General features: G+C 38.2%; 1 protein-coding gene across 2 annotated transcripts in view; it reads right to left on the bottom strand.

The window, feature by feature from the left end:
* ME1 (malic enzyme 1) overlaps positions 1–19,146 on the bottom strand; it is a 151,407-nt gene that overhangs the window by 77,525 nt on the left and 54,736 nt on the right. For both annotated transcript variants that reach the window (XM_036316862.1, XM_036316861.1), the window contains exons 5-6: positions 15,938–16,099; positions 3,178–3,281 (exon numbers count right to left, since the gene is read on the bottom strand). In XM_036316862.1, coding sequence (XP_036172755.1) covers positions 3,178–3,281; positions 15,938–16,099 — 266 coding nt within the window. The remainder of the gene's footprint in view (positions 1–3,177; positions 3,282–15,937; positions 16,100–19,146) is intronic.

The following is a 19,146-nucleotide window of genomic DNA, read 5'->3' as shown; positions in this document are numbered from 1 at the left end:
TATTGTTATACTATTTCCCCATCAAATCAGCCACACTGATAGTCTTTATTGTTTTTCTTTTTAAAAAAATTAAATTTATTAATTTATTTATCTTTATTGTTGAGACTATTACAGATGTCTTCCCCCTTTTATTTTATTTTTTCAATCTTTAATTTCTTTATTGATTAAGGTATCACATATGTGAACTCATTCCCCCCATAAACTCCCCCCACTCATGCCCTCGATAGTCTTTAAAAATAAGAATTAAACTACTTTCATATGTGCATACCTTTTTCATCTTTGTTTATAAATGCACATAAATTAAGGAGGGCAAGAAAAATAATTTGAACAAAGGACCTTATTTTGACCCACAAGACATTGCTACTGGTGTTTTTTGCTTTTGTTTTTAGATTAATTTCCGGATATAATGCAATAAATTTATATTGCATTTCCCTTTTTAATATTACTAATGAGCAGATATATTCATTCTTATTTTCTAACTTATTTTATATGGTACATATAGATGGAAAACAATAAGAAACAAGTTTTTAAGGAAAAGAAATAAAAATAAATAAATAAAACCATACTCTTGATTCTCAAAAAAACAACAAAAAAAAGAAAGTCAAGAGAATAGGCAAAGAACACACACATACAAGAAGCATGGTATATAGGTCACTGTCAAAGGTAACTATTATCTTTAATAAATATAATTTAGCTTTAAAACTCATAAAATGTTAAGGAATTCCTCTTATCTCATTGTTTGCTGGTTCAAAAAGAAAATGATAGGTAATAATGGTTGCAATAGTAATTTTTTTTTAGAAGGAATTCTTTTTTTAAATGTATTTCTTTTTTTTTAATATACATTTTATTGACTTTTTACAGAGAGGAAGGGAGCGAGATAGAGAGTTAGAAATATCGATGAGAGAGAAACATCGATCAGCTGCCTTCTGCACACTCCCTACTGGGGATGTACCTGCAACCAAGGTACATGCCCTTGACTGGAATCGAACCTGGGACCCTTGAGTCCGCAGACCAACGCTCTAGCCACTGAGCCAAACTGATTAGGGCGCAATAGTAATTTACTAAAATACTTTTCTTCTTTAGAGAAAAGATCAATTCTAACACATCAATGTATATATTTAAAACTCAAATATTTAGTTTACTACAAGCAGAGCCACTTTATTTGGAAACTTGTGTGCTTCTCTAGTTTTCATTAGAGAACCACCTTTGCTTCAGATGTATGGCATTGTGGTTTCATTGAGGTTGCATTCAATGTTTAAGTAATGCTTTCAACGTAGTTACTTTATACCCACTATGTGCTACAGTATAATGTATGATAGATAAAAAGTAATCTCTTGTAATAAAGTTATTTTGCTGAAACAATTTACATTCTAGTAAGAAAAATAGGGCACACGGAATAATACATTTCAATAAGACTCATACAAAAAGAATAAAACCAGTGTAAAAAATTTACAAGCACGTTAAAGGAATTTTGGATTAATGCAATCAGAATTAATGAATATAATAAGATAAGATTAGGAAAGAAAAGCAACTAAAAGAAAAGAATTGTAAACCATGTTCACTTATACCAGGGTTGGGGAACCTTCCTTCTGCTAAGGGACATTTGGATATTTATAACATCATTCACAGGCCATACAAAATTATCAACTTAAAACTTAGCCTGCTATATTTGGTCAAGCACTTAACTAACTCACTACTAATGCCTTGGCAGGGCAGACCAAATGATTTCTCAGGCCTTAAATGGCCCATAGGTCAGACATTCCCCACCCCTGATTTGCACAAATAGACAATAAAAACAAATACATAGAGAATTTTTCCTTTTATATAGTCTCATGGTATTCTATATATAATTTCTTGATTAATGTGGCTACCTGAAAAGTTAAAATTTCAATAGCTTACATAGGTTTTAGGGTAAGACATTTAAAATTAAATAGGAAAAACTACTAACATTTAACTGTATTAAGCAATCTTGAACTTAAACTGGAATTTCTCAACTACTTCTATGAATAAGTACAGTTTAATTAAGTTAATAAGTAATAACAATAAATCAGGCATGGGTTTTTAAAAAGTAGTCTATACTAATTGCCAACTATACTCTGCATTAAAATCTTGGGTAATGAAAGATTCCATTTATTCGAAATATTGTGCAAGCTGGTGGAAGTACTTTTTGCTATTGGATTCAACTTCTTAAAATTAAACCTTATAATAAAAAGAAACCAGAAGGATGTCTCCATTTAGATTTGATTCTAGTGATGAGTTTATTTCCATGAGAAACCAAGGCAACATACGTGTATTTAAATAGTACATGGTTTCTGTGGCTATACAGTAACAAATGGGATGACTGTTAGTGAGACAAAATTCTCCTAGAATATATTACTAACTTATGGCAGAAGTTTCTTCTTTGAAAGAAAAAATCTGGAAAATTTTACAGTAGCACTAGGCCAGTGATGGCGAACCTATGACACGCGTGTCAGAGGTGACACGCGAACTCATTTTTTTGGTTGATTTTACTTTGTTAAATGGCATTTAAATATATAAAATAAATATTAAAAATATAAGTCTTTGTTTTACTATGGCTGCAAATATCAAAAAATTTCTCTATGTGACACGGCACCAGAGTTAAGTTAGGGTTTTTCAAAATGCTGACACGCTGAGCTCAAAAGGTTCGCCACTACTGCACTAGGCCCACAGTTAAATACTACCTAGACTAGGTAAAATATAGCACTGCACTTTAACTGAATACCTTATTTTTAATCAGAGATTCACAGATTGTGATTGGATATCCTGGTCCTTGCTCCATTATGGACCCTGTGCATTGCGCTAACTCACACTTCTTCCTCTGCTTTTCCCACCACAAATGGGTCAGATTCATCCAAAAAGATAATCAAAGATCACATTTATTAGCAGCCAGAACTATAGTACAGACTGCCAATAATCATAAGAGAAAAGTTTCTTTAGAAATAGCAACAAAGACAACCTTTTAGGGGATAAACACATGAAGATATCACTTGGCCACTAACTGCTATGAGTATATATGCACATATATTTTATTCAAATTGCTTCCAATTATTGGACATATAGCACAAAACTTGGATATTTTTATACTTCATTATGTTAGGTTACCTTTAAATTTTTCAAATTCAACTCAAATATAGGTAAAATAAATACTATACATACTTGGAAGAAACTGCCACCATGAATTCATCCAAAAAAGCATCATATTCAGGACCTCTCACTCTTCTCTGCCGGAGTCCAATGTACAGCGGATCTTTAAGTAACTCCTATTGTAAAAAAGTTACCAGAGATATAAAAATAACTAAAGGAAAGTCATATACTTGTTTTAAGCCTGTTTCCTTACTTATATAATAAGAATAGAAATGGAAATAAAATATTGTAAAACTGATTAAGAAGCAACCTACAGAGTCAATATTTAGTGTTAAACAGACTATATCTATAGTATTTATATGCCAAATAAGAAAAATAATTACTAAACATTATAAAACATTGTGCCTTATTCTGCAATATTCCTTATTCCAATAAAAGGAATGAAAATTTCTCAGTGGTGCTAACTAGAAAAGCTCAGTTCAGATTTTACAGGCAGAGTTTTATAACATAGAAAAATATGAGTTCTGAGTATTAAATGAGCTTAGAAAAAGGGAAGTTAACAATTCCTTTCCTTTTTCTTTGTTTCTGAAAGCAAAATATTTATCAAACATTTTGATTATACCTTTAATATTATAGTTAACTAATATTAAAAATAATCTTTTAGCCGTGACTAAAGTTTTTCTTAAACTTTACACAGTTTTTAAAAAAATATTTTTATTGATTTTAGAGAGAAAGGGAGAGGGATAGAGAGATAGAAACATCAATGATGAGAGAGAATCATTGATCGTCTGCCTCCTGCACGCCCCCTGCTGGGGATCGAGCCCACAACCCAGGCATGTGCCCTTGGCCTGAATCGAACCTGTGACCCTTCGGTCCACAGGCCAATGCTCTATCCATTGAGCCAAACCGGCTAGGGCTACACAGTGTTTTTTAAAAAAAACAACACAAAAAGAAACTGATGTGAGCCAACATTACTCTGTTCACGTCTTAGTGTATGTAATATTTTTGTTTTTATTAAATCAGTTTTTAATTAAGGTATAATTTACATATGGTAATATCCATTCACAACAAGTTCCCAATAAAATAGGAACAGTAAGAAACTTCCTAAACCTAATAAAAGTCATCTATAAAAAAACCCAAGTTAACAACATATTTAACAGAAAAAGATTTAGTGCTATTTCCCTAAAACTGGAAACTAGCCCTAGCTGTTTGGTTCAGTGGACAGAGCATTGGCCTGTGGACTGAAAGGTTCTGGTCAAAGGCACATGCCTGGGTTGCAGGCTCAATCCCCAGTAGGGGGCATGCAGGAGGCAGCTGATCAATGATTCTCATCACTGATGTTTCTATGTCTCTCTCCCTCTCCCTTTCCCTCTGAAATCAATAAAAATATATTTAAAAATAAATAAATAAAATTGGAAACTAGACAAAGATATTTACTCTCACCACTTCTATGCAACACTATAGTATACTGAAAATCCTAGCCATTACAATAAGGCAAGCAAAAGAAAACAAACAAACAGGAATACAGATTGGAAAGGAAGAAGTAAATTGTTTTTATTTGTATACACATGATCATGTACATGGAAAATACTAAGGAATCTACAAAAAAAAATATCCACTAGAAAAATTATGTGAATCTAAAATGATCACAGAATATAACATTAATATACACAAATCAAATGTGTCTCTATACACTACCAATGAACAACTGAAAGTGAAATAAAATACACAACTCATTTATAATAGAATTCCAAAGCATGAAATCCAAAGAAACATATTTAACAAAACATGTGTAAGCCCTGTAAACTGGCTTCATAGATGTAAGATAAAGTTAATACAGGATGAGCTAAAGAAGAAAATGTTCAGTTTGTGAGCAAAATTAAAGAAAACACAGAGGATACAAGACTAAGACTTGCTTGTAAAAGATTTCAAAAGTGAAATAAGGCCGGTAGTCAAAGATCAACTGAAATGTGTGGTTGTAACAACTTTTTTTTTTATATATATATATATTTTTTATTGATTAAGATATTACATATGTGTCCTTGTCCCCACATTACCCTCTACCCCCCCCCCCTCATGCCCTCACCCCCCCGTTGTCCATGTCCATTGATTAGGCCTATATGCTTGCATATAAGTCCTTTGGTTGATCTTTCCCCCTTACCCCCACCCTCCCCTACCTTCCCTCCAAGTCCCGACAGTCCAATCAATGCCTCTCTGTCTCTGGATCAGTCCTTGTTCATCAGTTTATGTTGTTCATTATATTCCACAAATGAGTGAGATCATGTGGTATTTATCCGCTCTCCAGTTCCATCCATGCTGTGGCAAATGGTAAGAGTTCCTTTTTCTTCTTCCTCTTCTTAAAGAATACCTTTCAGCATTTCATATAATGCTGGTTTGGTGGTGATGAACTCCTTTAGCTTTTTCTTATCCGTGAAGCTCTTTATCTGACCTTCTATTCTGAATGATAGCTTTGCTGGATAAAGTAATCTTGGTTGCAGGTTCTTGCTATTCATCACTTTGAATATTTCTTGCCACTCTCTTCTGGCCTGCATGGTTTCTGTTGAGAAATCAGCTGACAGTCGTATGGGTACTCCCTTGTAGGTAACTGACTGTCTTTCTCTTGCTGCTTTTAAGATTCTCTCTTTATCTTTTGCTCTTGGCATTTTAATTATGATGTGTCTTGGTGTGGTCCTCTTTGGATTCCTTTTGTTTGGGGTTCTCTGCGCTTCCTAGACTTGTAAGTCCATTTCTTTCACCAGGTAGGGGAAGTTTTCTGTCATTATTTCTTCAAAAAGGTTTTCAATATCTTGCCCTCTCTCTCCTTCTGGTACCCCTATAATTCTGATGTTGGTACACTTGAAGTTGTCCCAGAGGTTCCTTACACTATCTTCATATTTTTGGAATCTCTTTTCTTTTTTCTTTTTCGGTTGGGTATTTTTTGTTTCTTTGTATTTCAAATCTTTGACTTGATTCTTGGGATCCTCTTGTCTGCTGCTGGATCTCTGTAAATTATTCTTTATTTCAGTCAGTGTATGCTTAATTTCTAGTTGGTCCTTTTTCATGTCCTCCATGGTCTCACTATACTTATTGAGGGATTCATTAAATTTATCGGCGGTTTCCATAAAATTCTTGAAAAACCTTATAAACGTGGCCTTGAACTCTATATCCAATCGTTTGCTTTCCTCCATTTCTGCCATTTGTGACCTGTTTCTTTGTCTCCGCATTTTGGCAGCTTCTCTGTGTTGATAGAGTGGCCCTGCGCGCCAGGTGTCCTGTAGGGCCCAGTAGCTCAGCCTCCCCAGTTACCTGGGGTGGACACTCTTGGTGCACTCTTGGTGCCTTGGTTGTTGTAGAATCACTGGGAGGAATTGACCTCCAGGCCAATTGGCTGTGAGAATCAGCTGTGTCTAAAGTGGGAGAACTTCTGTGCTGAAGACACCCTTCTGGGGCAAGACTTGCTTCAGTGGGGCTTTGGTGCTCACTGAGTCTGCTCCCTGAGTGTGTCCCTTATGGATCTGAGGAGTTGCAGTCTGGATGGTCCCCCTCTGACCACTGGGTACAGTGGCTCCTGGATCTAAGGACGTGCTAATTCAGCCTCTGCCTGAGGCCACACAGCAGGAGCCACGAAGAGGCTCAGCTGTGAAGCAATGCAAGCCGCTGCGGGGCCTTGGGCCTTCTCTTGGAAGTTCCGGGTCTGCCTGGCTAGGCTGCAGTTAGGTACATTCACATGCAAAAGCCTCTGCCGCAGCCTGGGTGGGGCGGGGTCTCAGGGAATCAAAAGGTGGATCAAGGAGCTATGGCTGATTCTCCGCCCGGAGTCGCGGGTCTCAGTGTCCCGGTAACGGCTGCAAGCACCTCTGAGGGAAAGCCGCCTTCAAGTTCGCCCGCTGCCGGACAGACCAGCTTCTCCCCGTATGAGTCCTGGGTCCCCAGAGACTTTCCGGAACCGGAGTTCAGAGCAGTCGGGAGCTTGTGATTCAAAAAGACAGCCGCGTCCTCAGGTGCCACCCCCTTTACTCGCGCGCGCGAGCCGGCCGTACCTCTGCACTTGTACCTCTGCACTTCACCTCTGCAGCTCCTCTGGCTCTCGGCGTGCTTTTCTTTCCTTCTAGTTGTAGAATTTACACTCAGCCAGCCTTTCTGTTGTTCTGGATGATGTTTGCTCTGTCCTTTGCGGTAATTTTCAATTGTTGTGTGAGGCGACAATTTCCCGGTATTTACCTATGCCGCCATCTTAGTTTCTCCTCCGGTTGTAACAACTTTTAAAAAATGTATCTAAATGAGTTAAACTGGAGTCCAATAGACCATCTTGTCTAGATAAAAGGAACTAGTCCCAGAGCTCTCTGATACACTACCAATGTAGGGGGAAGGTCTGTTTTGAAAAGACTTGTGAGTGGGGCCTTTATGTAATAGAGTAGACTATAATCTGATACATAGAAAAATTTTTAAAAATTCTAAGGGTGCTAGATTAATTGGAACACTTCCAAATGAAACTTTGCTTGGTCCCTAACTTTCCACAAGAAGAAACTAGGCTGAGAAAGCTATTTAACTGTGATACTGTGGACAGAGCAAGAGTCCAGAGAGCAGAGCCAGAAGCATAAGAGAACTAGGCCCTTTTCAAAAACATTGCCCCTCCTCACACACCCCCCGCCCCGGCCGTAGGTGGCCTGACAACATATGCCCAATGGGAATTCAAAATTTCTATGAACCATTTAGAGCCATATAATTCCTATTCCTCCCATTCTGAATGGGAATGTTGATGGTGATTATTCTGACCCTGCTCCACCATACTTAGTTTAATATGTGGGAACAGATAAGAGGACCCACAAAAAGGACCCAAACACAAGAAACTTCATTTGTACCAAGACCTGATTTAGGATCCTGAAGTCTGGGCCTACTGCTGTTATTGGGATGAAACTTTTGGAAACTAAGATGAAGATGAGCATATTTTTACATGTGGAATATGAACAATTTGTGAAGGAGAATCTACATGGTGAAGGGCAAACTGTCCCACGCCTCTTAGCCTTCCTGCCCATCCCAGCAAATCATAAACATTAATAAAATTGTAGTTGTTTTAAGTCACTAAGTTTAGAGGTGGTCTGTTATAGATAAATGATGTTTTAGTAGGTGTGGTGATGTTGTTCTGTAGGTTGAGCCATTTAAATAATCTGAGTAGCGATTTGCTTCAAGCCAACAGAAACGACAGTCTGGTTCACACCTGCCGTCCTAGTGAAATTATTAATAGTGTCCTCTTTCATTGTGAAAGTGTCTTGGTTTGGCTAATACAGTATGTGGTCATCCTACATATAACGTACTGCACAACAACGAGTTTAGGCTTTCTGGCTAGCTGGAAGTTAAGATACTTAATCATATAAATGAATTTCAGATGAAATGTAAAATCCGAAATTGAGTGCTGTTGTACAGCCCAGCTGCTCCTCGAGGCCTACAAACTTTAAACAATCTACTGGCAGGCTTCTGAACAGCTGGGGCCGGCTTGCCAGTGAGCTTCTAATGCCTGCCAGAAGTGAAACCGCTTCTCCAAGTCTGGGATGTATTTGGACTTCTAAAATGTGAATTAGAAGAACACAATTGAGAAAAGATGTCACATGTTTCCTTGCTCTTTTTGCCCATTCTTTCCATTGCTAATAATTAAAGTATATATAACTACAATGGAGAGTCAAATTGAAGACTTATGAACAAGAAAAAGCTTTTACATTAAATCAGGAAGTTACAAAATTCTCCCAAATATAATGTTTCTGTCAATATTTACTGTTTTTAATTTTTCATGATAATTAAGGCTTGAATAACCAGTGCACTCTTGGAGGTTTGACTGAAAAAAAAATCTACAGCAAGCAAAATTACCCAATTTTGATAATGGCTTCATAGACTAAGTTGCCTGGCACAGAAGTGATATTAGCTTATCACATTAACAGCTTCTTGTGGCCACGATTAAACACGCACTAGGACCATTTTTGGAGAATAAATGAAAGACTGGGTATGAAGCAAGCACTTAAAAAGGTTAGCCACTCTTTAGCAAGAGATGTCACATGTAATGCAGGTAATGTCACTAGAAACTTATGAAGACTTATAGCATGAGAGAAAGAAAAAGATTATAAGAAAACAGTAAAAGACAAAGCATACGGAAATCAGGAGGGTATATACTGGTCAAGTTAATTATCTTCCTTGTTAGCACTATCTCAATTGTGGAATCTTGAGAAATTTTATTTGAAGCATTCATTTATTTGAAGTTAATAGTAATTATCATCAACTCACACCCTGTTCTTGTCTCTCACATTTATACCTTTCAAATCTGAAGTTTTTGAAAATTAAAAACTATTTTCTTAATATTTTAAGTTTTTTATCATTAGTAGAACAACATTTCCTATCAGAAAATTTGAGAGCACTGAATAAACTCTACCCATTCAGAACTACCCTCTACTATCACCTTGATGAATAGTCTTCTAGACCATTTTCTTTATATCCGTGCATGTAAAATATTATCTGTTCAAATTTTGAACAATATTATAAACCCTTTTCACGTAGGAATATATTGTGAAAATTTTTCATGTCAATAGAGGAGCAGTCTTAAAATTTGTGATCTATATTAGAACTCTGCCCTCAAAGAGGATGAACAAATTAATGGTCCTCCCAATGACATGTAATAACTACACCTATTTTGTTGCAGCCTCAAGTAAAAGTATTATCTTTCCACATACATATATATGTGTGTATATGTATATACATATAAAATATATATAATACATATAATGTATAACAAAATAAATATATATAAACATATTATTTATCTGTAATGTTAATGAGCAACATTCATTTGTACTTTTCTAATATTAAACATGTTTTCATAAATTTATCGAGCATTTTTACTTCTTCATTTGTAAATTGTATGTGTCCATATGTCATTTAGCAATTTGCATATTTCAAATTTGACATTTTCTTATTGACTTTAAAATATTCTCTCTGATACTGAGAACATATAAACTTTTATCTGCCATGTTATAACTATTCCCCACTTTAGCATTTATTTTTAAATTTTATTTATAATATATAGATGATCATTTTTTGGTGCTCTGACCTCATTATTTTCAAATGAAAAAAACAAGATTCTGTAAAGAAATAATATGTAATTTTCACTCACATCAGTAACATTAAGCAAACTGCCAACATTCTAAAACAATAACTAAAATGTCAGCATGCACATATGCTGGCACAAAAGTTGAAAAGAGGTAAAAATAAAAATGATTAAGTTTGACTGTGATTCAGTAAGTCTGGAGTGGGGGTCAGGGTTGGGCAATCTTAACACATGCCCTTGGTAATTCTGAAGTGGTTGGTCCATAGAACACATATTGAGGACCACTCATTTCAAACTTATTAAGTTAAAAATAAGATTATTATACCTCCCCAAAGGTTCATTTCCATCTTATGTAATTCCGTTTTCTATTCTAATTTATATAATGGGTATTTCTAAAATCTACCACAAACTTCAAGAAATTTCATAGTTATAATGCGTATAAAATCAAATTGAAGAAAAGTCCTCATTCTCTTTCCCAAGGCATTGGTGTAGTGTCTCAGACAATAAAGAAATGATTAATACTCATTCCAATGCAGGATCACTTGTCAGAAGTGGCAAGTAATCCCCCTAACATGGGAATATAAAGGCTAGAACTTAAGGCAACCTGAGAGAGAAATGATGACACTCTAATTGGGACCATGTGGTAGGCAGATAATGACCCTCCTTCTCCCCAAACTTGTAAGTATGTTACCTTATTTGGCAGAAGAAACTTTGCAGAGGTGATTAAGGGCGAGTCTTTGAAAGTGAAAGCCTTTCCTGGCCCTGGTCTGAGAAAGAAATGTGACTCGAAAGCAGGTCAGAGAGATACTGCACTGCTGGCTTTGAGCATGGATCAAGGGGAACACGAACAAAGGAATGAGTCTGTAGAAGCTGGAAAAGGCAAGGATAGGGAATGCGGCCCTGCTGGCACCTTTTATGATTTGGCCTTTTGAGACTTGCATATATTTGTGTTGTTTTAAACCACCAAGTTGGTAATAAATTGCTATGTTAGCAATAGAAAACGAATCAATGATTCTCTCTCATCATTGATGTTTCTATCTCTCTCTCCCTCTCCCTTCCTCTCTGAAAATCAATAAAATAATATTAAAAACAAAAAAAGTTAAGTCACTTTTTCAAGATCATATAATTAGTAAACAATGAAACTGGGAATATGGATAAACATAAGACTAATTGTTATGTACTATTTTTACCAGATTTGGAAATCAAGCTTATAAAGAAATGTGAAGCTATCAATTTTAATATGTTCTGGAACAGTTTCTAGAGCACAGGAACTATGTTTTCTGAAACTTGAATAATCAAACCCATAATCTGATCTGAGTTTGAATTCTACTTGACATTAAAATTTAGACCTATTTTTCTTTTTGTGTTTGCCTCATATTTTTGTCTATTGTTTGCATGGACTCTGGTGACATGATTCACGTGCATTCAACTATTTTGGATAGGGCCTAACCACTTTACCTAGTTGCCTAAAGACCATAACTAATAGTCACAGGGTGGGGGCTGGCTATGCCAGAAAATTAGCCATGTGATTTGGGTTGGGGGACCCTGGGTCATTGGTATCAGTCAACTGCAGACAGAGGATACATGGCAATCAATCAATCATGCCTAGGTAATGAAATCCTAGAGCACATATCAGTCCCACACTTGAACACTGGAAGATAATGTGTCTTGACTTCCCAAAGACAGGAAAATAGAAGCTTCACAGTTAGAGCCCTCTAAGACTCTGCCCTGTGTATCATTTCCTTTAGCTTATTTTAATATGTACCCTGTCCCTTTAATACAACTTAACTGTAATTATAAAAACTTTCAGTGAGATCTTTGAGTATAAGCCTTAAAAAACCTGAGAGTGCTTTGGGAAACCCTCCAAACTTTCAGTTGGTGTCTGAAGTGAGAGCAGTCTTGGAACTATGCTCTCAAATTTTGTAGTTTGGCTAATTTCAGGTATAGCTAAACGATCTAAAGGAACTAATAATTTAGTCTCTTTTTAAGACAAGAACTCTAACTGACATTTGTGATATACATTTTCACTATTAAATTTCTTACATATGATTTTAGAAAAAGATAAGTTATAAACAGATTGCTGAAATATAGTTAGAGATTCAGAGTATATTGGAACTGGCAGAGAAATGGTTTGCTAACAGTCATTAATAGTTTGTCAAATGTCCTATCAGAGCATTCAGTGCATGCTGAATCTAGTTAGGTATGTGTCTCCTCTTCTAGATTCAGAGCATCTTGCTGGCAAGATCTTAAGTTGTTTACTCTGATGTTATCTGCTGGGGTCCAACCCCAGCAGGTCCAGGGGTCCCCAAAGGTGTGGACGGAGTCAGCGAAGAAGGAATGACACGGAAACAGCGTTCAGTTGATCAGCAGCCTAGCCAGGATCTCTAGCCAGGATCTCCAGCCAAGTTCTGGTCTGGATCTCCAGCAAAGTTCTGGTTAGGATCTCCAGCCAGGTTCTGTGTCCATGTTCTCTTGTTAGGCTCTCCAGCCAGGTTCAGTCACCAGGTTCTAGTCAGGTTCTCTTGCCAATTTCTGTAGTCAGGTTCACTCCAGGATCTTTTGCCATGTTCTCTCGCTAGGTGCTGTCTCTAGGTTCTGAGGTCAGTTTCTGTCCAGGATCTTTTGCCATGTTCTCTCCAGCGAAGTTCTTCTGTCTCTAGAGAACGTTCTGTGTAGGTTCTGTGCCTAGGTTCTGTCTCTCTTGGTTCTGTCTTCTGAGTTCTGTGTCTTGCTGTCTTATTACATCTGTATTTATACCAGTTGATTCAATCCTATCAATCTCTATTACAAAGGTTAGGGCGTTTCTTATCTCCATTCCAGGGAGTAAAGATTATGTAGCTTAAGCATGATTGTTCATAGTTAAAGTGATTAATTACCCACCTGGCACTTAGTTAAGAGGTTTTATTCCCTCCCTAACTTCAGGGGAAAATCCCTACCTGGGGAAACAACCTTTCTCAGAGACCTTGGTTAAAACACATAGTGCCAAGAAGGTGAGCAAACATATTAAGAACAGTATGCCATATATGCCAGGTCCCTTGAAACAGCAAGGATGGACCGGCTCCCAGCAGTTATCTAGCCTTCACTTAGGCCCTGACAGATAGTAGGTGCTCAATATTTATCTAACTCAGTTAAATCAACAAAATCTGACTCAAACTCTCAAAACTCTGAATAATTTCAGGAAAGTCTCTTAGGTTAAAAAGATATTCTCCAGTGCCCTGTCAAAGAGTGAATATTCCACCCCTCACTTATTTTTCCCTCCTAATGTCTCCAACAGCCCACTGGCAGTAAGCAAAAATGTCTAGAAATAACACATAGTACTTTAAAAATAGATTAATTTAACATATCAGATTATTTTCTAATTTAGCAGCTCAAAAACTTTGAAATATGGTATGCACCAGGCATTTTAATGGAAAAAGAATTTAGAGAGCTAGATCTACAGCAGGGCAAAGTAAGAAATTTGATGATGGATAGATGGGTTTTGCAGGCTGTGGGAGGCTGAGAGACAGAAATGGAATAACATAAAATCAGTGACTACCAAAATAGGAAAGGAATACTAAATGTACATAATGTGAGAAAATTTCAAGACAATTAGCAAATTTGACAATTTTAAGACACACTTTCAGAAAATTAAATATTTCATATAACTAATACAATCAACAGTCCCAGTGTTTGGTTTCAGTAGTGCACAATTTACTCTATGTCCACATTATACAATCTCATTAAAAGGCCCAAGTTTAAAAACGAACTCTTAAATTTTTGCATGCCTGTTTTATCACTCTTTACTCTTCTTTATTTCTTCCTAGAATTTTTAAGATGTTCTACAGATTTTGTGATTTTTAAACTTTGATTTCAATGTAATTTATCACAGAAGAATGTTTTAAAATATATGAAAAAAGAGGAAATATTTAATCTACATACTCAGTTTTAGAATAATTGTTATAATAGGTCAGCTTTGATCATTTCTAAGTCATTTCTTTCGGTATTGAAAAAGAAAATGCCAGATAAGCAACTGGTTTTTGTCAAAATGTATCCTTTCTAAAGGTTAAATGAGAATTCATGTATACACAGGAAGTTAAACATAAAAACTGTTGCCCTAACCCCGTGGTCGGCAAACTGCGGCTCACGAGCCACATGTGGCTCTTTGGCCCCTTGAGTGTGGCTCTTCCTAAGCCTTAGGAGTACCCTAATTAAGTTAATAACAATGTACCTACCTATATTGTTTAAGTTTAAAAAATTTGGCTCTCAAAAGAAATTTCAATCGTTGTCCTGTTGATATTTGGCTCTGTTGACTAATGAGTTTGCCGACCACTGCCCTAACTGGTTTGGCTCAGTAGATAGAGCGTCAGCCTGAGGACTCAAGGGTGCCAGGTTCGATTCCGGTCAAGGACATGTACCTTGGTTGCAAGCACATCCTTAGTAGGGAGTGTACAGGAGGCAGCTGATCGATGTTTCTAACTCTCTCTCTCCCTCTCTTCCTCTCTGTAAAAAATCAATAAAATATATTTTAAAAAAAGAAAAACATAAAAAAACACACCATAAAAACTGTTTAAGTTATTATTATAACAATAGAGGTCTGGTGCATGAAAATTCATGCACTCGGGGCAGGGAGGTTGGGGGGGAAAGGTCCCTCAGCCCAGCCTGTGCCCTCTCGCAGTCCAGGACCCCACAGGGAATGTCCACCTGCCAGCTTAGGCCCACTCTCTGGGGAAATGGGCCTAAACTAGCAGTCAGACATCCCTCTGGCAGGCCGGGAGTCTTTGGGGGATGTCCGACTGACAGCCTGCGGGGAGCAGGCCTAAGCCATCAGTCAGACATCCTTGGCGCTGCCAAGGAGGCAGGTGAGGCTCCCACCACCACAACTGTGCTCGCAGCTGTCAGCCTGGCTTGTGGCTAAGCATATGCCCCCTGGTTGTCAGTATGCATCACAGCAACTGGTCATTCCAGGTCATTCAGCTGTTAGGGTCAATTTGCATATTAACCTTTTATTATATAGGATTACTAACAGGTCAAAACTTATATCTTAAGTTGCTTTAGGAAGGAACAACAACAACAAAAAACTAAAAAAGTATAGATATTTATTTCAAGTATCAAGGTCTTATTTGATAATGAATCTGTTCCGGACCTAGGTCTGAAATTTGTATGTAACTTTTAAAAAGTCTATCCTTAACTGACCATTATCTTTCATCTCTATTTCAGAAAATTCTGCCTTTAATTTCTAGTATTTTTCACCCATAACTAATCCTGGATATTAGCAATAAAGGATGAGCAAAAATATGTACCATTTGATATATGATTTTAAGATTCTAAAATACCGTTGCAGGATGAGAAAGACTAAACTCCAAATCATCTACCTAAGGTTTAATACAAACTTTTAGGATAAAAGCATTTCAGACTGATTAAACTTAATATCCTTTGGGATCCTATGTAATATGAACATAATAATTAAAAAAGAAACTATTATAGTCTAAAGTAAAACATAATACTCTATAGAATAATAGTATAAATACTCATCAAAGGATAACAGTCAATAAAGAAGCTGGTAAAAGAGTAATAATATTATAAAGAAGGGAAGATGAAAAGAGAAAATAATTTTCTTATAGAAGTTGGGGGACAGGTTTGAGGAGAAGAAAACCAGCCAGAAAATAATTAATTTTATGAGGTTCTTGGCATAAGCTCAAAATAAAGGAATTGTTGTTTTGTTTTTGAAGGTTAACAGCTTTCTTAGAGACTTAAATTGTTTACCTCATTTTCTGTTCCCACGTCCAGAGTGACGGGCAGACATTCACGAGGATTCATCCCTCCACAAGCTGTATACAGAGCCAATTTACCCACAGGGATGCCCATTCCATTACTACCAAGGTCTCCCAAGCCAAGAATACGCTCTCCATCGGTCACCACAATAGCCTAGAAGAAAAAGAAAAAATATCTATTAATAGATAGATGTTCACAAATCCTGGGCCGCAGTTCCTGGTCTCCATTTCAGAAGTTAATACTTATGTAATAAAATACTAAACTGTCAATATACATAAACTAAATATACATGGAAAAAAATGCTATGTGATTGCACATGTGGAAGAATAAATAAATTTGATATATACATTTTATACTTTGTTAAAAATAAATGTAAGTGCTTAATATGGTTGTCGAAAAAAAAAGAGAGGACTATGCACATAAAGACATAAACAATCCAGCCCTGACCAGGATGTTCAGTGGGTTGGAGCATCATCCCATACAACAAAAGGTGGAGGGTTCGATTCTGATCAGGGCATATACCTAGTTTGCAGGTTTGATCCAAGGTTGGAGTGCTTATGGAGGCAACAGACTGAAATCTCTCTCTCTCTCTTTGTCTTTCTCTCTCTTCCTCTATCTAAACCTATCCTCTCTTGAGGATTAAATCAAACACAAGGATTAATCAAGAGGGACAGTTTGAAGAGTATCCTATATAATAAAGAGGTAATATGCAAATTGACCGCCACACCCTTGCACAAAATGGCCACCACAAGATGACCAGCAGGGGAGGGCAGTTGTGGGAGATCAGGCCAGCAGGAGAGGGCAGTTAGGGGTGACCAGGCAAGCAGGGGAGGGCAGTTGGGGGCAACCAGGCCTGTAGGGGAGGGAGGGTAGTTGGGAGGGACCAGGCCTGCAGGGGAGGGCAGTTAGGGGCTAGCAGGAGAGGGCAGTCAGGGGCAACCAGGCCTGCAGGGGAAGGCAGTTAGGGGGGGAACAGGTCCGGAGGGGAGGGCAGTTGGAGGGGGCCAGGCCTGCAGAGGAGGGCAGTTAGGGCGACCAGTTCGGCAGGGGAGGGCAGTTAGGGGTGACCAGGCTGGCAGGGGAGGGCAGTTGGGGGCAACTGGGCCAGCAGGGGAGGGCAGTTGGGCATGACCTGGCTGGCTGGGGAGGGCAGTTGGGGTGACCGGGCCGTCAGGGGAGGGCAGTTGGGGGCAATCGGGCCAGCAGGAGAGCAGTTAGGTGTCGATCAGGCTGGCAGGGGAGTGGTTAGGGGGTGATCAGGCTGGCAGGCAAAAGCAGTTAGGGGCAATCAGGCAGGCAGGCAGGCGAGCGGTTGGGAGCCAGCAGTCCTGGATTGTGAGAGGGCTGTCCGAGGGGTCCCAGATTGGAGAGGGTGCAGGCTGGGCTGAGGGACAACCACCCCAGTGCACGAATTTTGTGCACTGGGCCTCTAGTAGGGAAATAAAAACTCAAACTGGGAACTGAAAGGAAACAGAGCAGTTTTAAAACTAGTTGCATCCACTTGGAGGACAATTAGTTATATAATGCGAAGTAGCTGAGAAGCCTCCAAAAATCCAGATCTTTGGTTTATGTGTCCTGGCATAAACTGTTCCATCCTTCTCTGAATGATAGTATCCTCTGAATAAATGAATATGGCACTTATAATTTATATCAGTTTACTTAGATATTGTCTAATAACTGATTGCCTTTGCTTCATGTGTGCTTTCAACTACACAGTCGAGACTACATCTTAATTTTCACTATTCTATTACAATAAAGAGCTGTCATTTATTAAGTGTCTGCTATGTGCAGACACTATGCTAGGCTTTTTAAAATAACAGTATTTATAATTAAGATCAAGAATATTATTGAGTGTGGAAAGCCACCGCTTGCCAATACTGTCATGAGAGTGCACCAAGGAATGCAGAAGGCCGATGGACCTTGGGCGTTAGCAGGGCTGACCCTAAGCATCAATTGTTCAATCGTGTTGAGATAGTGATGGCTCAAGGCAATTCCCTAACCTGATAATCCTTTTACTGTTTACCAAACTTTACCTTTGATATGCCTGTATGCATTGCAAAAGGGCAAATGTGTATTCAAGTAAGTAAATAGCGGACCAGGCCAGAAGTCGGTGTGCCTCTTCAAGAAAGAGGTCTCCACCTGGCCCCCAATGCCTTCTAAATTCATATTTCTTGTATAGTATTTTCATTTGTGCATTGGCCCCTCCTCTAGATCCTGAACCCCACTGCGAAGGTCACGGCAGGTGAGGATGCAATACTGAGTTGGAAGGATATAGGTGAGCTATTAATGAAGTTGATCAACTAGTGGGAAGAACCTAAAGCAAGGGGTTGGCTTACAGGGATATTCATTAGACCTCTCTACCTCAGAACCATTTCCTATGTTGACTCATTCTTAATATCCTCTCCTGATTGAATGTAAGTATTCTTGCTGGGCTGGAGTGGGGTCTCAGTTGGTTGAGCATCATCCATGCACTCAAAGATTGCTGTTGATTCCTGGTCAGGGCACATACCTGGGACCTGGGTTGCAGTTCAATCCCTAGTTGGGGCCTGTACCAATCAAACTCATTCTCTCTCTCTCTCTCTCACTCTCTCTCTCTCTCATCATGTCCTCGGGTGAGGATTAAAATAAATAAATGTTAACATACTTATGTAAGTTATCCTTCTTCTTAGAGGATCAGACATTTATACTTTATCGAATTAGCACATTTTTAGGGTAGTTCCTAAGGACTGGACCTGTGGACAGTGCAGACTACTTGGTGGGAGAAAAATTGAGGGAGCAACTTAGTGGGAGAAAGAGAAATAACTGGGAAGACTGGAAACAGTAAGAAACATTTTGCTTTACAAGTTTTCCCAGCATGAGCCTTAACGAACAGAGTGAACCACTTCTAGCCACAACTGCTCAGGGAGTAACACTTCAGAAGTCACAGCTGAAGAGCCTTTTTACCACAGATGTCAGTGTATTCAGTCTTAATCCTGAAAGTTACCACAGAGTTGCTGAGCACCTAACAGAAAGGAAAGGAGGGCCAAGGAGGGACAAGAACATCTCACTTTCTTTAGACAAGGCAGGTGGTCGAGCACATGTCTAAGAGCAAAGGCTCTGGGACCTGCATTCAATTCCCACACCACCATGCACTGCTGTGTAACCCTCTGATAAGCTGTGCCTTCCTTTCCTCCACAAATTATCAGGATAAATACAAGCGT

This window comes from Myotis myotis, unplaced genomic scaffold (assembly GCF_014108235.1).
Source record: "Myotis myotis isolate mMyoMyo1 unplaced genomic scaffold, mMyoMyo1.p scaffold_m19_p_7, whole genome shotgun sequence".
Taxonomy (NCBI): Eukaryota; Metazoa; Chordata; class Mammalia; order Chiroptera; family Vespertilionidae; genus Myotis; species Myotis myotis.
Note: the sequence above shows the minus strand (reverse complement) of the source record. Positions and strands in the feature narration are given on the sequence as shown.